At 36.2% G+C, this 19,796-nt stretch overlaps 4 protein-coding genes across 13 annotated transcripts in view; 2 read left to right on the top strand and 2 right to left on the bottom strand.

The window, feature by feature from the left end:
* The first annotated feature begins 381 nt into the window (after positions 1 to 381).
* Positions 382 to 5,524, top strand: drosha (ribonuclease 3 drosha). 3 transcript variants are annotated; one of them, XM_076617163.1, is made up of 12 exons: positions 382 to 474; positions 724 to 1,649; positions 1,738 to 1,981; positions 2,062 to 2,253; positions 2,329 to 2,686; positions 2,761 to 3,178; positions 3,250 to 3,783; positions 3,883 to 4,201; positions 4,263 to 4,472; positions 4,553 to 4,875; positions 4,972 to 5,117; positions 5,192 to 5,524. In XM_076617163.1, the coding sequence occupies exons 2-12, from the start codon at positions 739 to 741 to the stop codon at positions 5,356 to 5,358; spliced, it is 3,822 nt and encodes a 1,273-aa protein (XP_076473278.1). In that variant the 5' UTR covers positions 382 to 474; positions 724 to 738; the 3' UTR covers positions 5,359 to 5,524. The 3 variants fall into 3 exon arrangements, with proteins under 3 accessions (XP_076473278.1, XP_033184644.2, XP_076473277.1); XM_033328753.2 differs by having other exon boundaries at positions 3,250 to 4,201; XM_076617162.1 differs by having other exon boundaries at positions 456 to 571; positions 3,250 to 4,201.
* On the bottom strand, positions 5,495 to 6,993 carry LOC117154087 (pseudouridylate synthase TRUB2, mitochondrial). Its single transcript, XM_033328764.2, has 4 exons — positions 6,629 to 6,993; positions 6,108 to 6,516; positions 5,896 to 6,032; positions 5,495 to 5,810 (listed from the first exon to the last, which is right to left on the bottom strand). The coding sequence occupies exons 1-4, from the start codon at positions 6,771 to 6,773 to the stop codon at positions 5,536 to 5,538; spliced, it is 966 nt and encodes a 321-aa protein (XP_033184655.2). The 5' UTR covers positions 6,774 to 6,993; the 3' UTR covers positions 5,495 to 5,535.
* Positions 6,994 to 7,027: 34 nt separating this feature from the next.
* The window catches only part of LOC117154092 (14 kDa phosphohistidine phosphatase), a 63,669-nt gene continuing 50,900 nt past the window's right edge, over positions 7,028 to 19,796 (top strand). Inside the window, exons 1-2 of the mRNA XM_033328771.2 lie at positions 7,028 to 7,125; positions 7,296 to 7,469. Coding sequence (XP_033184662.1) covers positions 7,056 to 7,125; positions 7,296 to 7,469 — 244 coding nt within the window. The 5' untranslated portion in view covers positions 7,028 to 7,055. The remainder of the gene's footprint in view (positions 7,126 to 7,295; positions 7,470 to 19,796) is intronic.
* LOC117154085 (phosrestin-2) overlaps positions 7,668 to 19,796 on the bottom strand; it is a 46,987-nt gene continuing 34,858 nt past the window's right edge. For all 8 annotated transcript variants that reach the window (XM_076617169.1, XM_076617173.1, XM_033328760.2 and 5 more), the window contains 5 exons: positions 13,899 to 14,046; positions 13,090 to 13,290; positions 11,863 to 12,026; positions 9,238 to 9,519; positions 7,668 to 8,898 (listed from right to left, as the gene is read on the bottom strand). In XM_076617169.1, coding sequence (XP_076473284.1) covers positions 8,611 to 8,898; positions 9,238 to 9,519; positions 11,863 to 12,026; positions 13,090 to 13,290; positions 13,899 to 14,046 — 1,083 coding nt within the window. In that variant the 3' untranslated portion in view covers positions 7,668 to 8,610. The remainder of the gene's footprint in view (positions 8,899 to 9,237; positions 9,520 to 11,862; positions 12,027 to 13,089; positions 13,291 to 13,898; positions 14,047 to 19,796) is intronic.

Here is a 19,796-nt window from a genome sequence, read left to right as displayed (position 1 = left end):
TTATATGTTTATTATTACAATTTATTCGAGATATTAATGTATATATGCTTCGATTCATTAATATGTATATTATGATCAAAATGTTTTAAGATTATAAGCTGCTACAAGCTATTATATCGCAATAATAAAATATCTTTTTTATATTCTTCTGTAGAGTATAGCTAGAGTATAGATATAATGCTATAGAATGTTATCGAGTAACTAGAGTAATATATTATAATAATATGATAAAATATTACGATTCGATCCATTAATATCGATCAATGTTACTAAAATAAAAAAAATATCCTACATAAATTATTGCATAAAAATTATTGTATATAATTGTTATAATTGTGCACAATGCCCTAGCTGTTTTTATGTAATTTGAATTTTATTTACCATGCAACCAGAAGATGGTGTTATAGTGCATGAGAGATTCTTTCTTTTACATTTAGATGTCGTATCGAACTGACAACACGAAATAGTGTTCTAGTAGGTGTATTATTTATCTAAATTTCATATTTTTACTATAACTTTTATAATTTGATTTAACATCGAAATTCCCTTATATCATGGAAGATTCTAAATTGTAAAAATACATATTTTTCACTTAGTTTTATAAACCCTGTATATTAGGCAACATCACCTTTTATATATTTTATATTTGCAATCAATGATTATTAAAACAAATATGTTCCGTTTTACTCATGTAGTTTAATATTTCATATCAACTTATTTCAGGTGAGGTTATAGAAAATGGCAAATCCTCCTCCAAATGTTGGTCAATCTTATTTTTGGGGCACAGGAGTTTCTCAGCCGCAAAATATGGGATATTATTCGGTGCCACCCCCAAATTTTCCACCTCCAAATTTTAGTCAGCCACCACCATCCTATAATATACCGGTCTCTACTTTGCCTGAAAATAAAGGTGCAAATTTTATTCCACCGTATCATGCTATGGGAACATGTTATCAAAATGAAGTTTCAAATTCTTATGATGTTCCTTATCAAACTCCAACGGAACTACAATGTAACAATCAAAATTATGGAATGTCTAACTATTCTCAACCTGTAAGTAATTTTAACACAAATTGGGATGATGGAAGTGCATATCATAACAATGACAATGCAGAATGGAAGTCCAATAACTACTCGTCTGATTGGAATAAACCACAAAGTAGCAAAAATTCTTGGTATGAAACAAATAAAGTGCAAGAAGATGATAGAAAATCATCATATGTAAAATTTAATGATTCTCAAAAAAATAAAAGGTTTGAATGGAGGTATAGAGACAAAGAGTCTTCTAATAGTTATTCAGTTAGTAAAAGACGTTCCAGAAGTCCACAGAATAGGTCAAGGGAGAGTAGATCAAGCAGATCACCATATAGATCGAGGCATGATTCCCAAAGAGAGAAATATTCAAAGTATCCAAAAAATAGATCGGTCTCTAGAGAGCGTTTACATTGTGAAGAAGACTCTGACAGAAGATCAATACACAGAAAAAACAATTTACATACTTCACGCTCTCAGAGATCATATACAAGTTATAGAAGTAGGAAGAGATCTAGATCTCAAGAATCTTACTCATCTAGAACTGCTAGTCCAAATAATAATCCCCCCATTAACAGGGATAGAACTGAAAGAGAGTTACTTCTAGAAAAATATAGGTACCTCAGTAATATAGTACATCTTTAAAAATTATATACATATATGTACATTTATACAATTTTAATTTATTCTGTGTTATATCTCAAGGCAAGACTATTGTGCAACAAGTAAGGATATAGAAAGGAAAATGGATGAACTATCTGCAATGGGACCTGAAGGTATCATGGAAAATGCAAGAAAAGTATGGACACGTACTGCACCAGCAGATTTATATTATAATAGAGATGAAAGCAACCCAAAAATAATGAGAGGTACACCTAAACTGCAAGAGTTATGTGAATTATTTAAGAAAGTATTACTAAATAGAGCTGCAGCTGCAAGAGCTTTACAGGTATATTTATTTTCAAGTAATATAATATATGTAGAAAATTTTTATATATTTAAAAATATTTTTAATCTTTTACCGTATAGCCTCCTTATGAACCACCCCCAAGAAAAACTAGAGCTCGTTTATGCAGGCACAAATCTGAAGCTTGTAGTAGCTCTTCTTCTGACAGTGATAGTTCAATGGATGAAGATGACAGAACAATGGAAGAATTAATGGCAAAGAAACAACATCCACAAAGATTACATCCCGAAATGTGGTTTAATGATCCAGGAGAAGTAAGTATCTTTCTTTTTCAATCTTTTGTAATGTTTCGTGCGATTAACGTTAAAAAAAATTGTTTGATATTACAGATGAATGATGGACCATTGTGTAGGTGTAGCGCAAAATCAAGAAGGTCCGGTATTAGACATGGAATCTATGCTGGAGAGGGTGCAATAAATAAATGTGATTTAAATACAAATAATGCTGATAAATTATATCATTATCGAATAACAATTAGCCCCCCAACGAACTTTCTTACTAAAACACCAACAATTATTAAGCATGATGAGCACGAATTTATATTTGAAGGGTTTTCTATGCTCTCACATTTTCCTCTCGTAAAATTACCGACTTGTAAAGTAATAAGATTTAACATTGAGTATACAATCCTTTACATAGATGAGAAGTTGCCAGAAAATTTTATTATTGAAGAATTGGACTATTTCCGTAAGTTTTCTTTCGTTATATTTACTACATGATTGAATGTATTTCATGTTTATAAAAAATTCTTTCTTTTTCAGAAACTTATTTATTTAAAGAAATATTAGAACTTACAGACTTTGATTTACAAGCTGCACAAAATAAATCAGGTTGTGGTCAGTTTCATTTTATGCCAAGATTCGTTCGCGATTTAGCTGACAATGGACAGGAAATACTATCCATGAATGAGGTTTTAAATTACTTAATCAAAAGTAGTAAATTGTTAATAGATCCAGACGATCTACCTAGGTTAGTAGAGATGCCCCAATATAAATGGCAAAATTTTGCGGACGAAGTAAAGGGTATGATTGTTACATATCCTGGAAAAAAACCATGCAGTGTTCGTGTAGATCAGTTAGATAGGAACCAAGCAGATCAGCCACCTGGTGTAATTGCGTACCCTGAAATTGTACATTTTGGAATTAGACCACCACAACTTAGTTATGCAGGAAATGCAGAGTAAATATCTTTTGCTGTGAAATTATTTCTTTGACGAAAGGTAATATTTAAATTGTTTTTATTTATTTCAGTTACCAAAAAGCTTGGCGTGACTATGTAAAATTTCGTCATTTATTGGCTAATATGCCAAAACCATCGTTTGAAGATAAACGAAAGTTAGAAGCAAAAGAGAATAAGCTCCAGGAATTAAGAACCCAAAGCAAAATGAAACGTGATGTTACTGTGGATGTTAGTTCTGAAGGATTTTATAGAACTGGAATAATGTGTGATATAGTACAACATGCAATGTTAATTCCAGTACTTGTTTGTCATTTAAGATTTCATAAATCTTTAGATAACTTAGAGTGTACCTTAGGCTATGAATTTAGAAACAGATATCTTCTTCAGTTAGCTCTAACGCATCCTAGTTACCGTGAAAATTTTGGTACAAATCCAGATCATGCACGGAATTCTTTGACTAATTGTGGAATAAGACAACCGGAATATGGTGATCGGCGAATACATTATATGAATACTCGAAAACGTGGTATTAATACATTAATCAATATAATGTCAAGATTTGGTGCGAGAACCGAAACTGAATCTTCAATAGCGCACAATGAAAGGTTGGAGTTCTTAGGAGATGCAGTAGTAGAATTTCTAACATCGATTCATTTATTTCATATGTTTCCTGACTTAGAAGAAGGTGGTTTGGCTACTTACAGAGCAGCAATTGTTCAAAATCAACACCTCGCTGTATTAGCAAAGAAATTAAATCTAGAGGAATACATGCTCTACGCACACGGAAGTGATCTTTGTCATGATTTAGAATTACGACATGCAATGGCAAATTGTTTTGAGGCATTAATGGGTTCATTATTTCTTGATGGTGGTATAGAAGTTGCAGATAGAGTTTTTGGCGAAACACTTTTCAAGACTGAAGAAGATCTCGGAAAAGTTTGGGTAAATTACCCAAAGCATCCTTTGCAAGAGCAGGAACCAACAGGTGATAGACAATGGATACCAAGTTTTGAACTATTGCAAGTAAGTATTAAAAAATATTTCGTATTTAATGATATATTGACAGCTTCTATCTTATTTTTAGAAATTAACAAAATTTGAAGAATCTATTGGTATTGTGTTTACTCATATCCGTCTTTTGGCTAGAGCATTTACCGATCGCAGTATAGGATACACGAACTTAACGCTGGGTTCTAATCAACGTTTAGAATTTTTAGGAGACACTGTATTACAATTGATAGTTTCCGAATATTTATACAAATATTTTCCAGAACATCATGAAGGGCATCTATCTGTAAGTAGTACTATAATTTTTTTTCATAAAGACATGAGAAAGTACTCTCATATTATATACAATATTCTTATATTTTACAGTTATTACGAAGTTCTCTTGTAAATAATAAAACTCAAGCTGTAGTATGTGATGATTTGGGGATGACTCAGTATGCACTTTATGGTAATCCAAAAGCCGAATTAAAGACAAAAGACAGGGCAGATTTATTGGAAGCGTTTCTGGGAGCTCTTTACGTCGATAAGGGCTTAGAATTTTGTCGTGTCTTTTGTGACGTATGTTTCTTCCCACGTTTACAAGATTTCATTATGAATCAAGATTGGAATGATCCAAAGAGTAAATTGCAGCAATGTTGCTTAACATTAAGAACAATGGATGGTGGAGAACCTGATATTCCTGTATACAAGTAGGTCCAAGTCACACAACTTTAAATGTTTTTATATATATTACAAAAAATATACATAATACAATATACAATATTGTGATTCAATTTTCTTTTTAGAGTGATTGAGTGTAAAGGACCAACAAATACAAGAGTTTATACCGTTGCTGTATATTTCCAAGGAAAACGATTAGCAAAGGCATCAGGTCATAGTATTCAAGAAGCAGAGATGAATTCAGCAAAAGAAGCTTTAGAAAAATCTCAAGGTATTAAATTAAATATTTGAAATGAAATTTGGAAATATATAACTTTTTACTTTATTTTACTTATTCTTTTACAGATTTGTTTCCACAGCTAGATCATCAAAAACGTGTAATAGCGAAGAGTATGAAAATGCAACAGTGGCCAAATAAACATAAAACAAGGGGAAGATCCATGAAACCTACAGATAGACACGATGATTCTGATACTAGTCAGCGATCTAAAAGAAGCCGTAGCGAAGCGTAACCGACAATGAAAGTTAATTTGTTGCAGTTGAAGTGTTATTTTATATTGGATGTATGTATATAGTAATTGATATTGTATAACTGATGATAGATATAATAAACCTTTAATAATTATCAAAATAAATACTACTGTAATATAACAAATAATAAATATTTATTTAACATGATTATTCAATACTTAAATTTCCATAGGATTGTAAGCAGGTTTTACTAATGCAGGGTTTTTCTGATGTAAGCAATCTTCATTCTGATCTATAATTTGTTGACACATTTGCATGTTGTTTACAATGTGTTGTAGAGTCCAATGCTTTGTTAATAAAGCATGCTGTATATTAAATAGACCATCTTGTAAACAAAGTATTTGAGTACAAGTAGCATTGCTACGAAGCTTCAGCCCTAGCTCATGAATAATGGTTTTCAGGTACAAATCATATTCATTTGTGCAAACAATTTCTACAACATTATAAGAGATATAGAATGTAATTTTCTTACAAATTCTATTATTACTTCAAAACTTTATTTAGTGAGATATATTTACCTAATGCAAATTCTGGGGGTGAAAAGTCTACACATCTAATAGTATATACCATAGGGATATTAGGATCCGCTGGTCTAATTGGGCCTTTAATTGCTAGTTCGTATGCAGCTTGACTCTGAATATCTACACCAGACAATCTATAAACATATGAAAATATAATAGAGTTATATTGTATATAATTGTTTCTAAGTGTCCATTAAATCTCGACATACTGAAACATTTTTTTTTGATGAGAAGATTGCATCGAGCTACATAACTTGTCAAGGTGGCCGCGTCTTACGTGCGCGTATGTAGATTTTTCTACTACTTTTCCAGTATGAAAATAATTATCTGTTGCCTCTCCTAATAATCCTTTTACCCTGTAAAACCTTAAACTTTTGGATGTTTTTATTTTATGAATCAATCGATTACCCTTGTTAATTCCACAAAGTACAACACCAGATATGTCCTGGTGCAGAATTTTTGAAGCAGCAAGTTTAAAGTCATTTGGTTGATAACGAGGTCCTGTTATTAATGGATGGTCTGCGAAACTATTTCGAACAACCACTTTCATATGCTTATTTGTTTCTCCTTCTATAGCTACATGCTTCATTGTTGGCCTCGTATACATGTCATTTAAATCTACAAGCAATAAATTCTTTAAATCTATTAAATTTGGTTTACTTTCTGTCTTAGTAAATTGGTTAAATTCTATCAAACAAGAAAATGTTATAAACAAAGGATATATCATAACCTCTGCATAAGTTGCTGATAATCGTTTCTCTCATTCTATTGTAGTGTAAAGATGCAGGTTTATAAATTACAACTACACCATTTAATGCGTTGTATACCAGTCTCGCGTCTGTTACATATTTAGTCACTGTTTGTACTGCTGACATACTGAATATTTTATGGTTATAATAGCACTTATTAATCTTTATGAAATAGTAAAATGTGTTAGAAACACGTGCAAATTGATATACAAGTATCAAACCGAACCATTTACTTTTTATACGTTTGCTTCACAGTGTCATTTTACATCTAAAACCTAACACATTATTGCACACGATATGCACGTGAGTTGTATTTTAGTAAACATCATTTGATTCACATATGATCTGTATCATACATATATACTTACGTCTCTTTTTAGTGAGGACATCTAACGTACGGTTTTATAAATGGCTGTAGTCACAAGTTTAAAGAATTTTGGAATTAGAGCTTTCAACACCCGGCGTCTTATTTTTAAAGGTATTTATAAAAAAATGTATAACCTGATTGAATATTCTGATAAAATACTTAAACAACGATTAATATGTATTGCTTTCAAATATGCTTTTGATATGTTTGTCCGGTAGAATGAAAGTAACGAGCTAATGCAGCGATAGGTTATGTTGCTTATGATACTTGTTTCTTTTCAGCGGTGTTCTCAAATAATAGACAGCTTGTCACGATGTCAGAATTACTGGATAAAATAGTTGATGTGGATATCGATCGTTATGGAAAATTTAAATACATCTTGGTCAGCGTTTGTGACGAACGTGTAAAAGTCAGCAAATTCATCGTCAGAGGTTATGCTAGAGCTCAGTGGCATTGTAAGTAATCATTATGAAATGTTTATAATTTTTTGATGTTTTTGCGCTGAAACAATCCTTTTTGCTTAAAATATTATTATATGAAATATCTTTATGCGAAGTATCTTCTTATGTAAAATATGTGGTGAGTATGAAATGGAAAGTTATAAGACTTATAAATATCTTAGACAAAAATTTTATTTATAGTTGTAAATTATTTAGAAGGTTCATAGGTTAGTGTTTCACATATATTCTTGTACAATCATATTCATATAATTTATTATTTACATAAATAACGATATAATCTGTACAGTTTTACATACATATGTGCCTATACACGTGCAATAAAATCCATAAGTCAGGCACAAATCATTGTAAAACATGCCTTTGGATTATCTTATCCTATCAAGGTACAATGACTTTTGTAATCTATTTAATTACATAAAACATTCATTTCACAATTAATAAAAGACAATACGAGATAATACCGAGATATTTTCTGCCTAAAAAAATAGATTCGAGATATTCGATTTTTTATAGATTGATTTTTATGATTGATTCTGTCAAGTATGTAGATGAATGGATTTTACAATGTGTCATTTAATAATCTTATTATTCGATAATCGTCGATTTGCACATAATTTAAAGGGCAGTACGATTTTCATTTATAAGAATGGCGCGGGTAGGAACTGCATAACCCGTAGTGTATTCTCAATTGCGAAAATCGTCTCTCGATCAACCTTACCAAACCTGTGGTAAGACAGTTTCAGCAATTAAAAATTATTACGCTCTATCGATATTATACAGAGAATAAAATTTGTATAAATCTGTTTTCCCACGACATATATACATGACGTTAATGAAGGAAGGTAAAACGATACGTAAATATTTAAAATACTTGAAATTTCATAATTACTCGCGTATTCATCAAAACCTCCTCAATCGTCAATTAATCAACGAAAGAAAGAAAACATCGTGGTCAATTTTTCTAAACGTTGCTCTTCTTTTCGCGTTACTAAGAAGCTCTTCTAAAGCAACACCAAGCTCTCTGTATATCGAAACCCAATTTACAGTTCTTATGATTCGAAGTTTTCACGTTTCTCGCGTCGTTATTATTCTTCGTCGATGATCGCGACGATGCATCGGTCGTTTGCGCCTGGTCTCAGGTACTGTCGCTTTCCTCGTAGTGCTCTATCAGATCCACGTCGATATCCCTGGACTCTTTTAGTTTCTCTTTAATCGGTTCTAATTTAGTTGTCTTATATTTATGTTCGTTATCCTCTTGCCTCTCGAGATTCTCTGTAATCTCCTCGTTCGGCTTCCCTAAAACTCTCGGCTCTCTGATCGGGGACGGGAAGCCCACTAAATCCGGATCAGTGTTGCTATGCATTAACGTGAACGGTAACTTAAGCGACACTTCTCCGCCCATTGTTGAAATTAGTAGCTTTACCTGTAAGGATGATAAGATGAATCGAAGCCTAATGTGATTATTAAAAAAAAAAAGAGAAAAAACATCGGACGTTCATTGAGATTCGTATTTTTACGAATAGAGATAAAAAAAGTGGGACTTAATTAAATAAAAATTTGATTGCGATATTTTATATACGTAGCTTTGCATATTATTCTGTACATTCTGTACCCGTAAATGCATAAATATCCGCTATTCGATGAAAATGATTGACTGCTCTTACGAATAGTTTAAGTTTCATAAATTACCTCGCTCATACGATCCACACGCGAAGAAGCAATTTTCGCTTATAATATCTTTTTGTTTGTAAAGGTGGCTTACCTTCACGTAATAGGAAACGTATATGGCAAAAACGTTTCTATCCTCTGGACCGTTTCCAGGGCAAATAACGGTGGAGGCTAACGTCGCCTCCGCCTTCGTGTAACTGTCTTCCAAAGCAATCCAATTTTTGGTCGAGCCTTTGATCGGTCTAAGCGTGTAGCTTTTCCTCAGCGAAACTCCGGGACCTATCGGGCATCCCTCTTGCGACGACAGCAAGGCCACCACGTTCTTGAATTTCCCATTGCTGAACATGCACACATCTACGTGTTGCACGATGAAAACCTGCGGAACAACCGGTAGCATTAGTGGAGAGAATCACGCGAAATATCATAAAAAGATTATAATTATATTATAATTTCGTGAAAAGATTATAACAGGTACCGCTGCTAGAACAATGTATAATTCACTTTGTTTTATAGTGGTTGGAAGGTTTAATGAATTCTAAGAGAATCCGTCAGCTTTGTGGAGTTTAATACGCGTATTTAGAGAATTCTGAGAGTAAACCTTTTAATGGAGGAACGTAATGTAAAGTAATGAGATGAAACAAGTCTTGAGAAATAATTTCTGCTTGGTTTTATTGCTTCGTTTTAATTTATTCGTTTTATACATTATGCAAGGGAAGCTTCGTTGCGTTTAAAATAAAGGGCAGGTTAATTATGACGCTAATTTAGTAGAAAGACTGGTATTTGCCAACCGAAGAACAAATACGACTACGTGTTTTAAGTCTAGTGTATGTAACTTGTCGAGTCTACTCTGTGTCAGTCTGTTTGTCAAACTGTCGGAACAAAGTTAACATAGCGGACCTATTCGGAACCCGTACACTAGTCATCACGCTATCGAACCCGTCTGTTCTCGTTTTCAAACAATGTTCGTCACACTCGCTAATGAACTGTGGCGCAAAGGAAATTGACACGGACGTGGTCGCTTTACGTTCTCGGCTCCTTCTGTCGCCTGAGAGAATTCACTAGCCAACCCTATTCTCTCTATTCTTTCGCACCTCTTCTACCTTTAATTCTCTTATATTCATTATTCTAATTTACAATCCGATCGATTTCGTCTATACTTTTTAGCTTTTTCTATATGATTAAAAAATATGCCAAGAAAGTATTCGAAACTTGGGAAACTTGGCACGAGTTGTAACATTAAGTTGATAGCTCTTCGAAGCCTCGATGGAATTTTTTGTTTTAATATCGTACTTTTTATTTGCTCTACTTCGGTAAAAAATTTTACCGCTAAATATTTCTTCCTATTAAGTTTTATCGTTTCTATTATCATACGTCTCTAGGTTCCAAGCGATTTGTTTTACAAAGATTCGAACAGCTCTTAGCGTTCTTATCGTATCTGAATCCCGGAGCGTTCGTTAAAATTGATCTTTTCATTCAAATTACAATGTTCAATCGGATTCCACTAAAACGAGAGAAAAGAATAAATTTGTCTCTGTTGTTTTCGGTCGAAGTCGTTCATTATTAGCATCTCTTTATGTTTTCTAGCAGGTGATATACTATCCCCGACTATTTTTAAAGAGGTAATTGTAACTCGAACTTTCTTCGCGATACGCTATTCGCCAATACTTTGGAATTAAAGCGTGAGTCGGTATCCAGTGTCGAATTGGACCATTTTCGGGTCTCCTCAAATACGATGTACAGTTATATCACGGGCGCATGTTCTACGAATGAAATTTTGCTCGAATTAATATTCTCTGGCCCGTGAATGTTACTATGCACCATCGTATTTCACGCGAAACTGTCTTCGTGATGGAAATAATTATGTAGCTTCGAAGGGATTCCTCGAGCTTTCAAATTCTATGTAAATTTCCCTATCGTTCGAAAACCCTCTATTTCATTATCTATGTATTTCTGTTGTAATGTTGGTTAACGATAGCCAGTTTGATCGAATTTTTGAGAATTCTATTTCGTATTCGATTATTTCCTTGTGCTCCGAGCGAAGCAATAAAGCGCAGTAGAATAGGCAATCGCGTGGTCCGCCGTATCGTACGTACATTACTTTATTTACTCGATATGCCACGGTTTAACCCACTGAACGCACACATTTTTTCGGTTTATCGATAAAGGTGATTAAATTTGCTATTCTAAGAAACACACCTTACAATGAAAATGGATGACGAATATAGTTTTTGTAAGTTATATGCGTAGTTTAGTATACGTATAAGATATCTTGGTTCTTAAATCCGTAAAATAATCGTTTACATCACCGGCGTGTGCGTTAAATGATTAACATTGTTTTATAGCAATTGGTTGCGAAGCGGTTTGGCTACTAACGATGACGCAAACGATGGTGGATTGTCTTTCTTTTCTTCTTCCTTTTTTTTTACGATTGAAAATTACGAAATGAATTAATAATCTGGCATCTCGTCGAGGCTATTCTTATTAAAATCAGCTGTCGTTACGTACGCGAATGACACACGTCGTACAGGACGCAGATTATTATTTGTAATTTTAATTTGCTCAGTTATCGAAAAGTTACTCGCGGTAGGGATAAAGGAGGGATAAATCGCAAATTGCTTCTCGAGCCAAACAATCAGTCTCTTGTTAGCATTCGAATCTGTTCCCGGTAATCCGGCTCATACATAATACAATCGGTTGCGCGACTAAGGATGCGCCTTACCTTGATCCTCCTCACAGTTTTGCTGCTGTTGTTATTGACGTTGACGTGCACAGTTATTGGATCTCCGTGAGCGTAGATCGCACGATCTAGTCGTGCTTCCAAACCCACGCGTCCATCGCTCAATAAGAACGGTTTCTCCACTGCAGCATGTGGCCCTGCGTTCTCTGAAACAGGCAATTAGAGATTTGTAACAAGTTGGAATAAGCGAAGCATGAAAAATAGAAGTCAGATGTGACTCGATGAATTTGTCGTGTCTAAGCGACGAGTCAACTTACATTCCTCGATCAACATTCTGACTGCCACGTTGGTCATACTATATGACCAGTCACGGTTTCTTCTGTAACGCCACGGTGGTCATCGGTGACCGGAGCTCTTCAACTTCTCACAATTGTAAAAATTGTATGAAAATTGACAGTTAGGGCATTTCGAATATAACCGATAAATAGAAGATACTTTGAAATAAAAAGTGCTCCATTTAACGATTAAACGTTTTTATTAGAACATCGATAAAAAAAAAATGAGAAGGGTAATTTACTTTGAGGGGTAATCTACGAATATTATTACAAACACATCTTAGAAAATAATCGTAAATGCCGCTTTATGATCGTACAATTGAAGTGTGAACATACCTTATTATTATACATAGAACGAGCAAATACCGTTTACTGATATCTTCTACACGTTTCAACGATATATTCCGTACGTTTTGCTTGCGACGAAATAACAAACGCGAATGTTTTGTTGAAATAAACGAAGCCTTGTTACAATATGTCGCGATCGACTGTTACCAAGGCGCCACGGCGGTCATCCGTGACCACCACCAATGAGATAAACGGTCCATTGGGGAAGAACGTTGTCTCACATCGTCGATTTATCGTTATTTTGCCATTATATGCTTTGAATAATAAAAATACTGCCGTGGCGTCCTGAGCGAAACGCGCGATTTCGGCATGGCAGTCAAAGTGTTAACGCGTAACGATCACAAGGATGATCCTCTAGAACATCTGGCCGGTCCTTTATCGACTGACCATCGCAGACTTAGCCTGTCCAACGTTTCTCGCCAATCATACTAGCACACACACATTCGTAAATAGCCTTTCACAGATAATTAAACAGGGATTTAAATGATTGATCAGCCCGTATGCAATGACTAATCGCGATCAGCTTCAAAGCAAACCGAACACACTTTGATGCTTCATGCCACTCATCCAGAAATAAAGAGCTTACCCTCGTCCTCTGTGATCTCATTTTCCATGAACGAGACTCTCGTTTTACAAGCTTGACCTCTGGATCCAGGAGAAGGACTCGCTGACACCGGCACGCTATATACGCTGGTAGCTGGCAACGGTGGCTTCGTAGTTCGCTGGACGACACGGATACCCATCCTGACGGTCGTTTTCCGATGCAACTTCTCGTCCGCTCGTTCAGCTAAATGTCATCGTGTCCAGCGTTTAGCAGGCAGTTACGATGTTATTTACGGAGTATCAAGCCAGGAAGGTTGTTCTCGGGTAATCGGAATTCGAAGCGATCGTTCGATCGCCCGATCGTACGATTCAGTTTGGAAAACGCGACCGAGAAGACCCGATTTAATTTGCTACGTGGGCGCTAACGCGCTACCATGGCGTTTTAAATCGAGAGTTTCTACGTGATTCTAAGCCATTACTGTCAGGAGACACGAAATACGATCTGGGAAATCGATGACGAAGTTCAATCAATGAACAGCGAGTAAATTCATCGATCAACGCTTGACGTTTACTTTTTTTTTTCTTCTGTTCGTTTATTCGTTCTTTGCTCCCTCGTTTACCGATTCGACCTTTTTAATCGATAAATTTTATTGATCTTCCTGGTGATTTCACATGGAAACACGACGTGTGGATAGCTGAATGATCCTTTTATATCGTACAGCTTTTATAGAGTTTCAAAATGAACGAATTTCACAGCGAGAAGAGCGATCTATCGTTTTCACGCGTTTCTTCGTAAAGGTTCGGTCAATTCTGTTTTATCCCCGTAAACGAAGCTCGACTCGGTTTACTCACCTACGTAAGCTCTGACGTCGTAGCTAGTACCAATGGGGGCCCCATTGTATTCCTTAGCAGGCACCAATTGCACCGACGGGGGTGCTAACGGCGTGATTTCCATGGTAAACGCGTGAGCATTTGGACCTAATCTTTTCACCAACGCCTCCTGCAATAGAACATCGAAACCTTATCACCTGTCGCGAACGATTCGTTTCGTAATGTATAACGTGTCTCCATCGTCTCGTTAAATTAATATCGATGGAAAGAGTTAGAGAGACTGACATTCTGGTGCCCAGTTCGAAGTAACTCACACCTTTGAATTTAATATATTACCATTTCTAACAGTATATTTGTGTTTAGAGATTAAAAAAATTGACGACGGTAGTCACGAGGATCGTAAGCTTAATAATTTTACATCTGCGCGGCAATTAATGTTCGACTCAGAGATCCAGAGATCATTCCGTTTTCGTTCAGAGAGATTCGACGGTTTGCGTGATGCTATATATTTGAACGTTTCATTACACGATGACGGAATAATCCTCCGAAATTTGTTCTGCTTAGTCGATCGATAGAGGATTTACGCGCAAATTATCGACGTATATTAGGCTGGTCTTTGACGTATGTTAATCGACTGACTATTTCAAAGTTTATCGACGCGCAAGGTTTATCGATTCTCAGTAAAATCGAGTCTGTATTTTTACGCGATATTCATTTATAATTGCTCGACAATTTTTTTTTCATTTAATCGAGCGTATTTGCATAAGGCTCGTTCAGAGTATTTTATCGTGATCAATTAACTATTTGTGTAATAAACGTAATGGTGGCAAATTGCGCGTCGAAACGAAATTTATCGATCGCCGAAGCGATTCGCGAACGCAAACGCGTTATGGATAATTCTACGCTTTACGCGCGGGGTTTTTACAAAGAGAGAAAGGTTGTACGAGGTTTATCACGACTAGGTGTCAAGCATTGTCGAGATATGCCATTGTTGTTCAGCCAAGTACATCGTTTCACGGAGAGCGAAATCGTAGCGCGGCGAAAAGGTTTCAATGGATATTTGACATACACGCGTACATACAATGCGTAAAAGACCGCATTCATCGGCATCGGAGACGAAGCCTGGTAGTTACAACGTAGTCTCACCGCGACGTTTTTCTAATGACATCTTCGTTTAACGCGTCAATTCTGTCGCAACGAATTAGATTCTACCGCTTTACTCAAAGACAAAGAGACCGACAACCTGGAAAATCAATATACCGCATGAAGATAAACTATGCGGTACTTCCTAAGAGTATCAATTACTCCCACCCGTGTGAAATTCCGCTTTAAGATTTTATTTCCCATCGTTTTTAGCCTCTCTACAGCAGATACTTTCTCGTCGAGGTTCTTCAAAGAGAGCAGCTGCAATTTCTCGCGGGAAATATTTCATTCTCGGAATATTATTTTTAGAATAGAATTTTAGATAGAAGGATGCATACCGCTTTTTACTACCACTCGGTCAATTCATTTTTCATACGACTGACTCTTATTTCTGAATTCTTTCTTTCCATTGACTCGCTAGGTATAAAGTATCCACGCGTATTTTATAACATTTAAATTATTCGTTTCTATCGAGACAGTATAATTTTCTGTGCTGGACTGGGTTAAATGCGTAGTAGAGATACTTGTATATGGGCATCAGTGTGTGGAGCTATGTGTGTGCGCGGCGTCTCGAAAACAGATAAACGTAAACTATTCAGTCGGTTAACAGTCGGGTATAGAAGAAAGTGCTGAGACGCGTGCAAGTGTGCATCGATGAATATATAAGAAATCGTCCATAAAATAAATATATAACTATTCTAATATTCTAATAATAACTATTCCAAGCGTAAATTCAGTGTTCCTGTAACGTTATTTCGGCTTCAAAGATCCACAATTCTCAACAGCTTCGATCATTTATTTCCAAAAAGTTGCTCTATCAGAGAAGCTTATGTACCGTAACGGTATATGAAAACGTTCCCTAAAGGTATATTTAGTCGTATTTACCAGACCAGTGACGCGCATCGTTCAAGACTTCACACACTCTTGATTTCTTTTCGATTTCTCTCCGCTTGGATTCCGTCTTTTTTTTTTCAGGAAGTACTTAGCGCCTTCTCGTTCGCTTCTCCTTTACTTTCTCCCTGTTTCTTTTTTGCCTATTCGCCGTAAAGCTGGTTCGTGCTCTGTATGCATGATTGATGTGCGACGTAGCGGCTTTCAGCTCTATCGCATTACCCCTTTGAAACCCGTCGGCCGTGGAATCGTAACATTTGTAGTCCACCGTGAAACCATATTATCCAGCCGTTTTCAGTGCATCCATGTTGCGCCTCAATCACCGAGAGTAATCCTCTAACGATAATATCGCCTGAGGAACCTGAGAATTGCGCGCTTCAAGATTTTCACCACGTCTTTTCACCCTCCGATAGACGTCCTCGAGAGATTGCCAACGGGCAAATAAAAATTCTTATAATTTACGTATACAAATATTACGTGTTCGAGTAGTCGGATAAATTTTGCACTGACAAAGCTAGCAAAGCCTATGAGACACGCTCTCCACGCTTGTTCTTTTCTCACTGAATAGAATAGAATAGGAAAAGAAATAAGAACACGATAAATAACATCTTTGTCGATTTTCTGATTTTTAATTATTAAACGAGAAAACGTTATCTTATAATTAAAGAGGGAAATTTCAATACGGCCATTGAAAACATCGTCGTTTCTGAGACTTTCCAATACTTTGTAACTTTTTAATATTCGTACAAGGAAAACTGGTCGTTTGGAGTACACGTAAATTTTCCAATACTATAAGTATGCGCGATATTACTTGCTTCGCTTTACTCGACATTTATCATGCACACGATATTAAGAATCATTCTGGAACGAGCAACCTTTATCGTACACGTACTTTTCCATTTCTCCGCTCCTATATTATGGAAGATGGTGTCGCTCGTAATTTTTCGTTTCGCGTGACGCTCTCTTCCAGCTGCCGGATACACCAGTTTTTACGCGTGCTTCGTCTTCATTCGCATGTGCGAAAGCTTGTACACTCTCGTCTTACGTTCTTACCTTACCTCCACCTTTATCTCGTCTTGGCTGATTTTCCATGGAAGTAGGCACGATCAAGAAACTTCCACTCTCATTAGCAAAGGAAACTTTCTAATTTTAGGGTGGATTAGTAGAGCGTCTTATACAATTGGACGTCGTTATTCGTGCTAGAGATAATTAATATCCGTCCTTGAAAACGATGGTTCCTCGTTAGTCAGCAGAGGCTTTGATAATACTTGCAATCTCTTCGAAATTCCTTTTTCTTTTCTCTATCATTGATCTTTCACTTTTAACAACTCTACCAGATTTTATAGTATCAACCGGAATTTGCCGAAGTGGCGCTCGGAAATTGCTTTCTTCTTTCATTTTCAACGATTAATAACCGAGTGAAATGTTTTCTCGATGTTTGAAATGTTTTAAGTGGTTGATTACTTTTTAAATGTGGCCAAGTATTTTCAGATACGCGTTATTTACTGCCTGTTCCATTTAACCGGAATAAATAAATAAACAAAATAAAATCACGTAGGGGTATTTCGTGGAATATTGCGTGAGATTAATATTTCGAAATGTTGATCGTCGAGAGTTGTCTCTTCGTTATAGATCGGCCTCTAGATACGTAGGTACATATTGTCTTTCGGTTACAGAAGGCTTAGACAGAGAGAGAGAGAGAGTTGCGTTATTTCGCGAGCATCAGCGAACGACCCAGAACTTACGTACAGATTTTCATCGAGTCAAAAGAAAAAAAAGAAACGAGAATTTTACGTAATGGATGGTTCGTCTCGCGACAATGCTACACAGTCTCGGTAGCTTCTTATTCGTTTCTCGACAAGCGATTTGGAAGGTTCTCCAGGCGGAACCAAATTATGATTGATCACCGAATCCTAAAAGTCTCCAGTCATAATGACTTTCCATTTGTGTTCGTCCTCGCTTCTCGTACGACTCGATTTTCACTCGATAGTATTTCTTTTGCCCCTCGAGAAAGAGATTTTATCGTTCGGGACGATAGTCGAACGTGTGACGTTCCCAATTTCCCAAAAAGATTCTGACGACTTTCTCGCCCGATTAATTCTGTAATTGATTTTCTTGGCAAAGGACGCCAAAAAAGGGTGTTCCTGAAATTTAACTTTTCTTTTTTTCTCGTTAAAATGGCTAAGCATTCGACTTTCCTTTTTTTCTTAAATCAACATCGACTCGTTAACACGGTTCGTGTTTGTTTTAAAAAAGCGGGCCAACTAGCTACCATTGAGGAAAATTAGTCGAACGAGAATTAATTTTCGTGGAATGCAACAACGCCGTGCGACAATAGCCACGGGGCAAAAATACATTTTCGTTCGTTCGGATGGCAAAACCACAAATTCTAGCGACGTTCTCTGCCAGTTAATTAATAACTTTTACCGTATCCGCGATTCTGATTATCGTTTATTTATGCGGCAGCGATACCACGCCAAGCTTCTCGTGCTTAGCGTCAGTGTTTCGCGGGATTCAAACGATCCCATTAGTCTTAGTATTTCTTGCTTTGCTCCGCATAAATCGTGGTTATTACACACAGCGACGTGGCAATTTTTTCTGTGACGTTCGTAGCGGTAATTTTCGACCGTCCAAGTGATATTAAACATTTATAAATGACCCGGAATATGATTCGGCCGAGCTCGACAGTGGCGAAAATAAAAGTCTTGTCACGATTCGTTACCCAATATGCACTGCGCTACTCCAAACCGCAGCAAAATGCAGGATAATTAAAGCTGTTTGTTTGATAAATAATTTACACACAAGCAAATATCTTCAAAGCGGGTATAGCGTTTTAAAATATATTTATGAAACTCGCAAGAGGAAGACGATAAATACTTTGATGCTATCGCGAGAGTAGTTCGGTGTTCAAATACTCTTCAAATTTCGTCGAATAAATGTTTCGTCGTTTTCTTCTTTTCCAGCTGTTCTTTTTCCACAGTCTACAGCAGCCAAGCGAACGAAAAATTTCGTTTATCGTCGTTCACCGTTAATAAAGCCTTATGGAGTTCTAATGAAACGCAACCTCGACCCGATTTCATGATAATTGCGAGCTGGCGAATATTGTTATCGTGTACACCGTGTTACCTTGCAACGTTTACTTAGGAGAAACAGATGAACGTTGGAAGCACGCTGATTTCAACTGCCTTTTATTTGGCAGTCGATCTAATGCATCTGAAGGAAAGGAATACCATCAACTGCGGTATGAGTCGTCTCGTTTGCCATTGAATCGATCGATACGATTTAAACGCTCTCCTACCTTTGCCGTCATGAATCGCGATCAATTAATACAGGGAAGTCGTGCAGCAGTAATTTTGCGGATAAATCCAGCGTAACGCGATACGGCTGACTATGCCGTGTACAGTTGCAAAAAGGAGATTCGCGAGAGTAATTGAAATGGATGAAAGTAGAAGTCAAGCGAGAACAGTTTTCTCGACGTTCCTTTGGCGATAGAAAGGAACGAGAAAAACGCTGAAGAAGCACGTTTCAATTTGCGTCGTGGATTCGTTGAAACGAACTTCATTCTGACGAACGATTAACGCAAATAAAGAACACGCTCGGTATCGTGTAAACCTCTGCCACTTGACTGTCCATTCTTGTTTTATCTCAACGTGGGAACGAATGGAATTTTATCGAAAAACAAAAAAAAAAAAAAAAAAAAAGAAGAAGAAAAAGATTGAATGTAATTTTATAACACGCAACGGTGCAATAAATCGTCTTTCTAGTCTGGTTTAAATAAAAGTTTGCGTAACGAGGAAAAGAACGATCTCGAAGAGGATTCGAGGTCAGTCGTATTTTTCTACCTAGTTACTTTCGAGTTATTCTTCTCTTTTGCTTCGAGAACAG

This window comes from Bombus vancouverensis, chromosome 3 (genome assembly GCF_051014615.1).
Source record: "Bombus vancouverensis nearcticus chromosome 3, iyBomVanc1_principal, whole genome shotgun sequence".
Lineage (NCBI taxonomy): Eukaryota > Metazoa > Arthropoda > Insecta > Hymenoptera > Apidae > Bombus > Bombus vancouverensis.
Note: the sequence above shows the minus strand (reverse complement) of the source record. Positions and strands in the feature narration are given on the sequence as shown.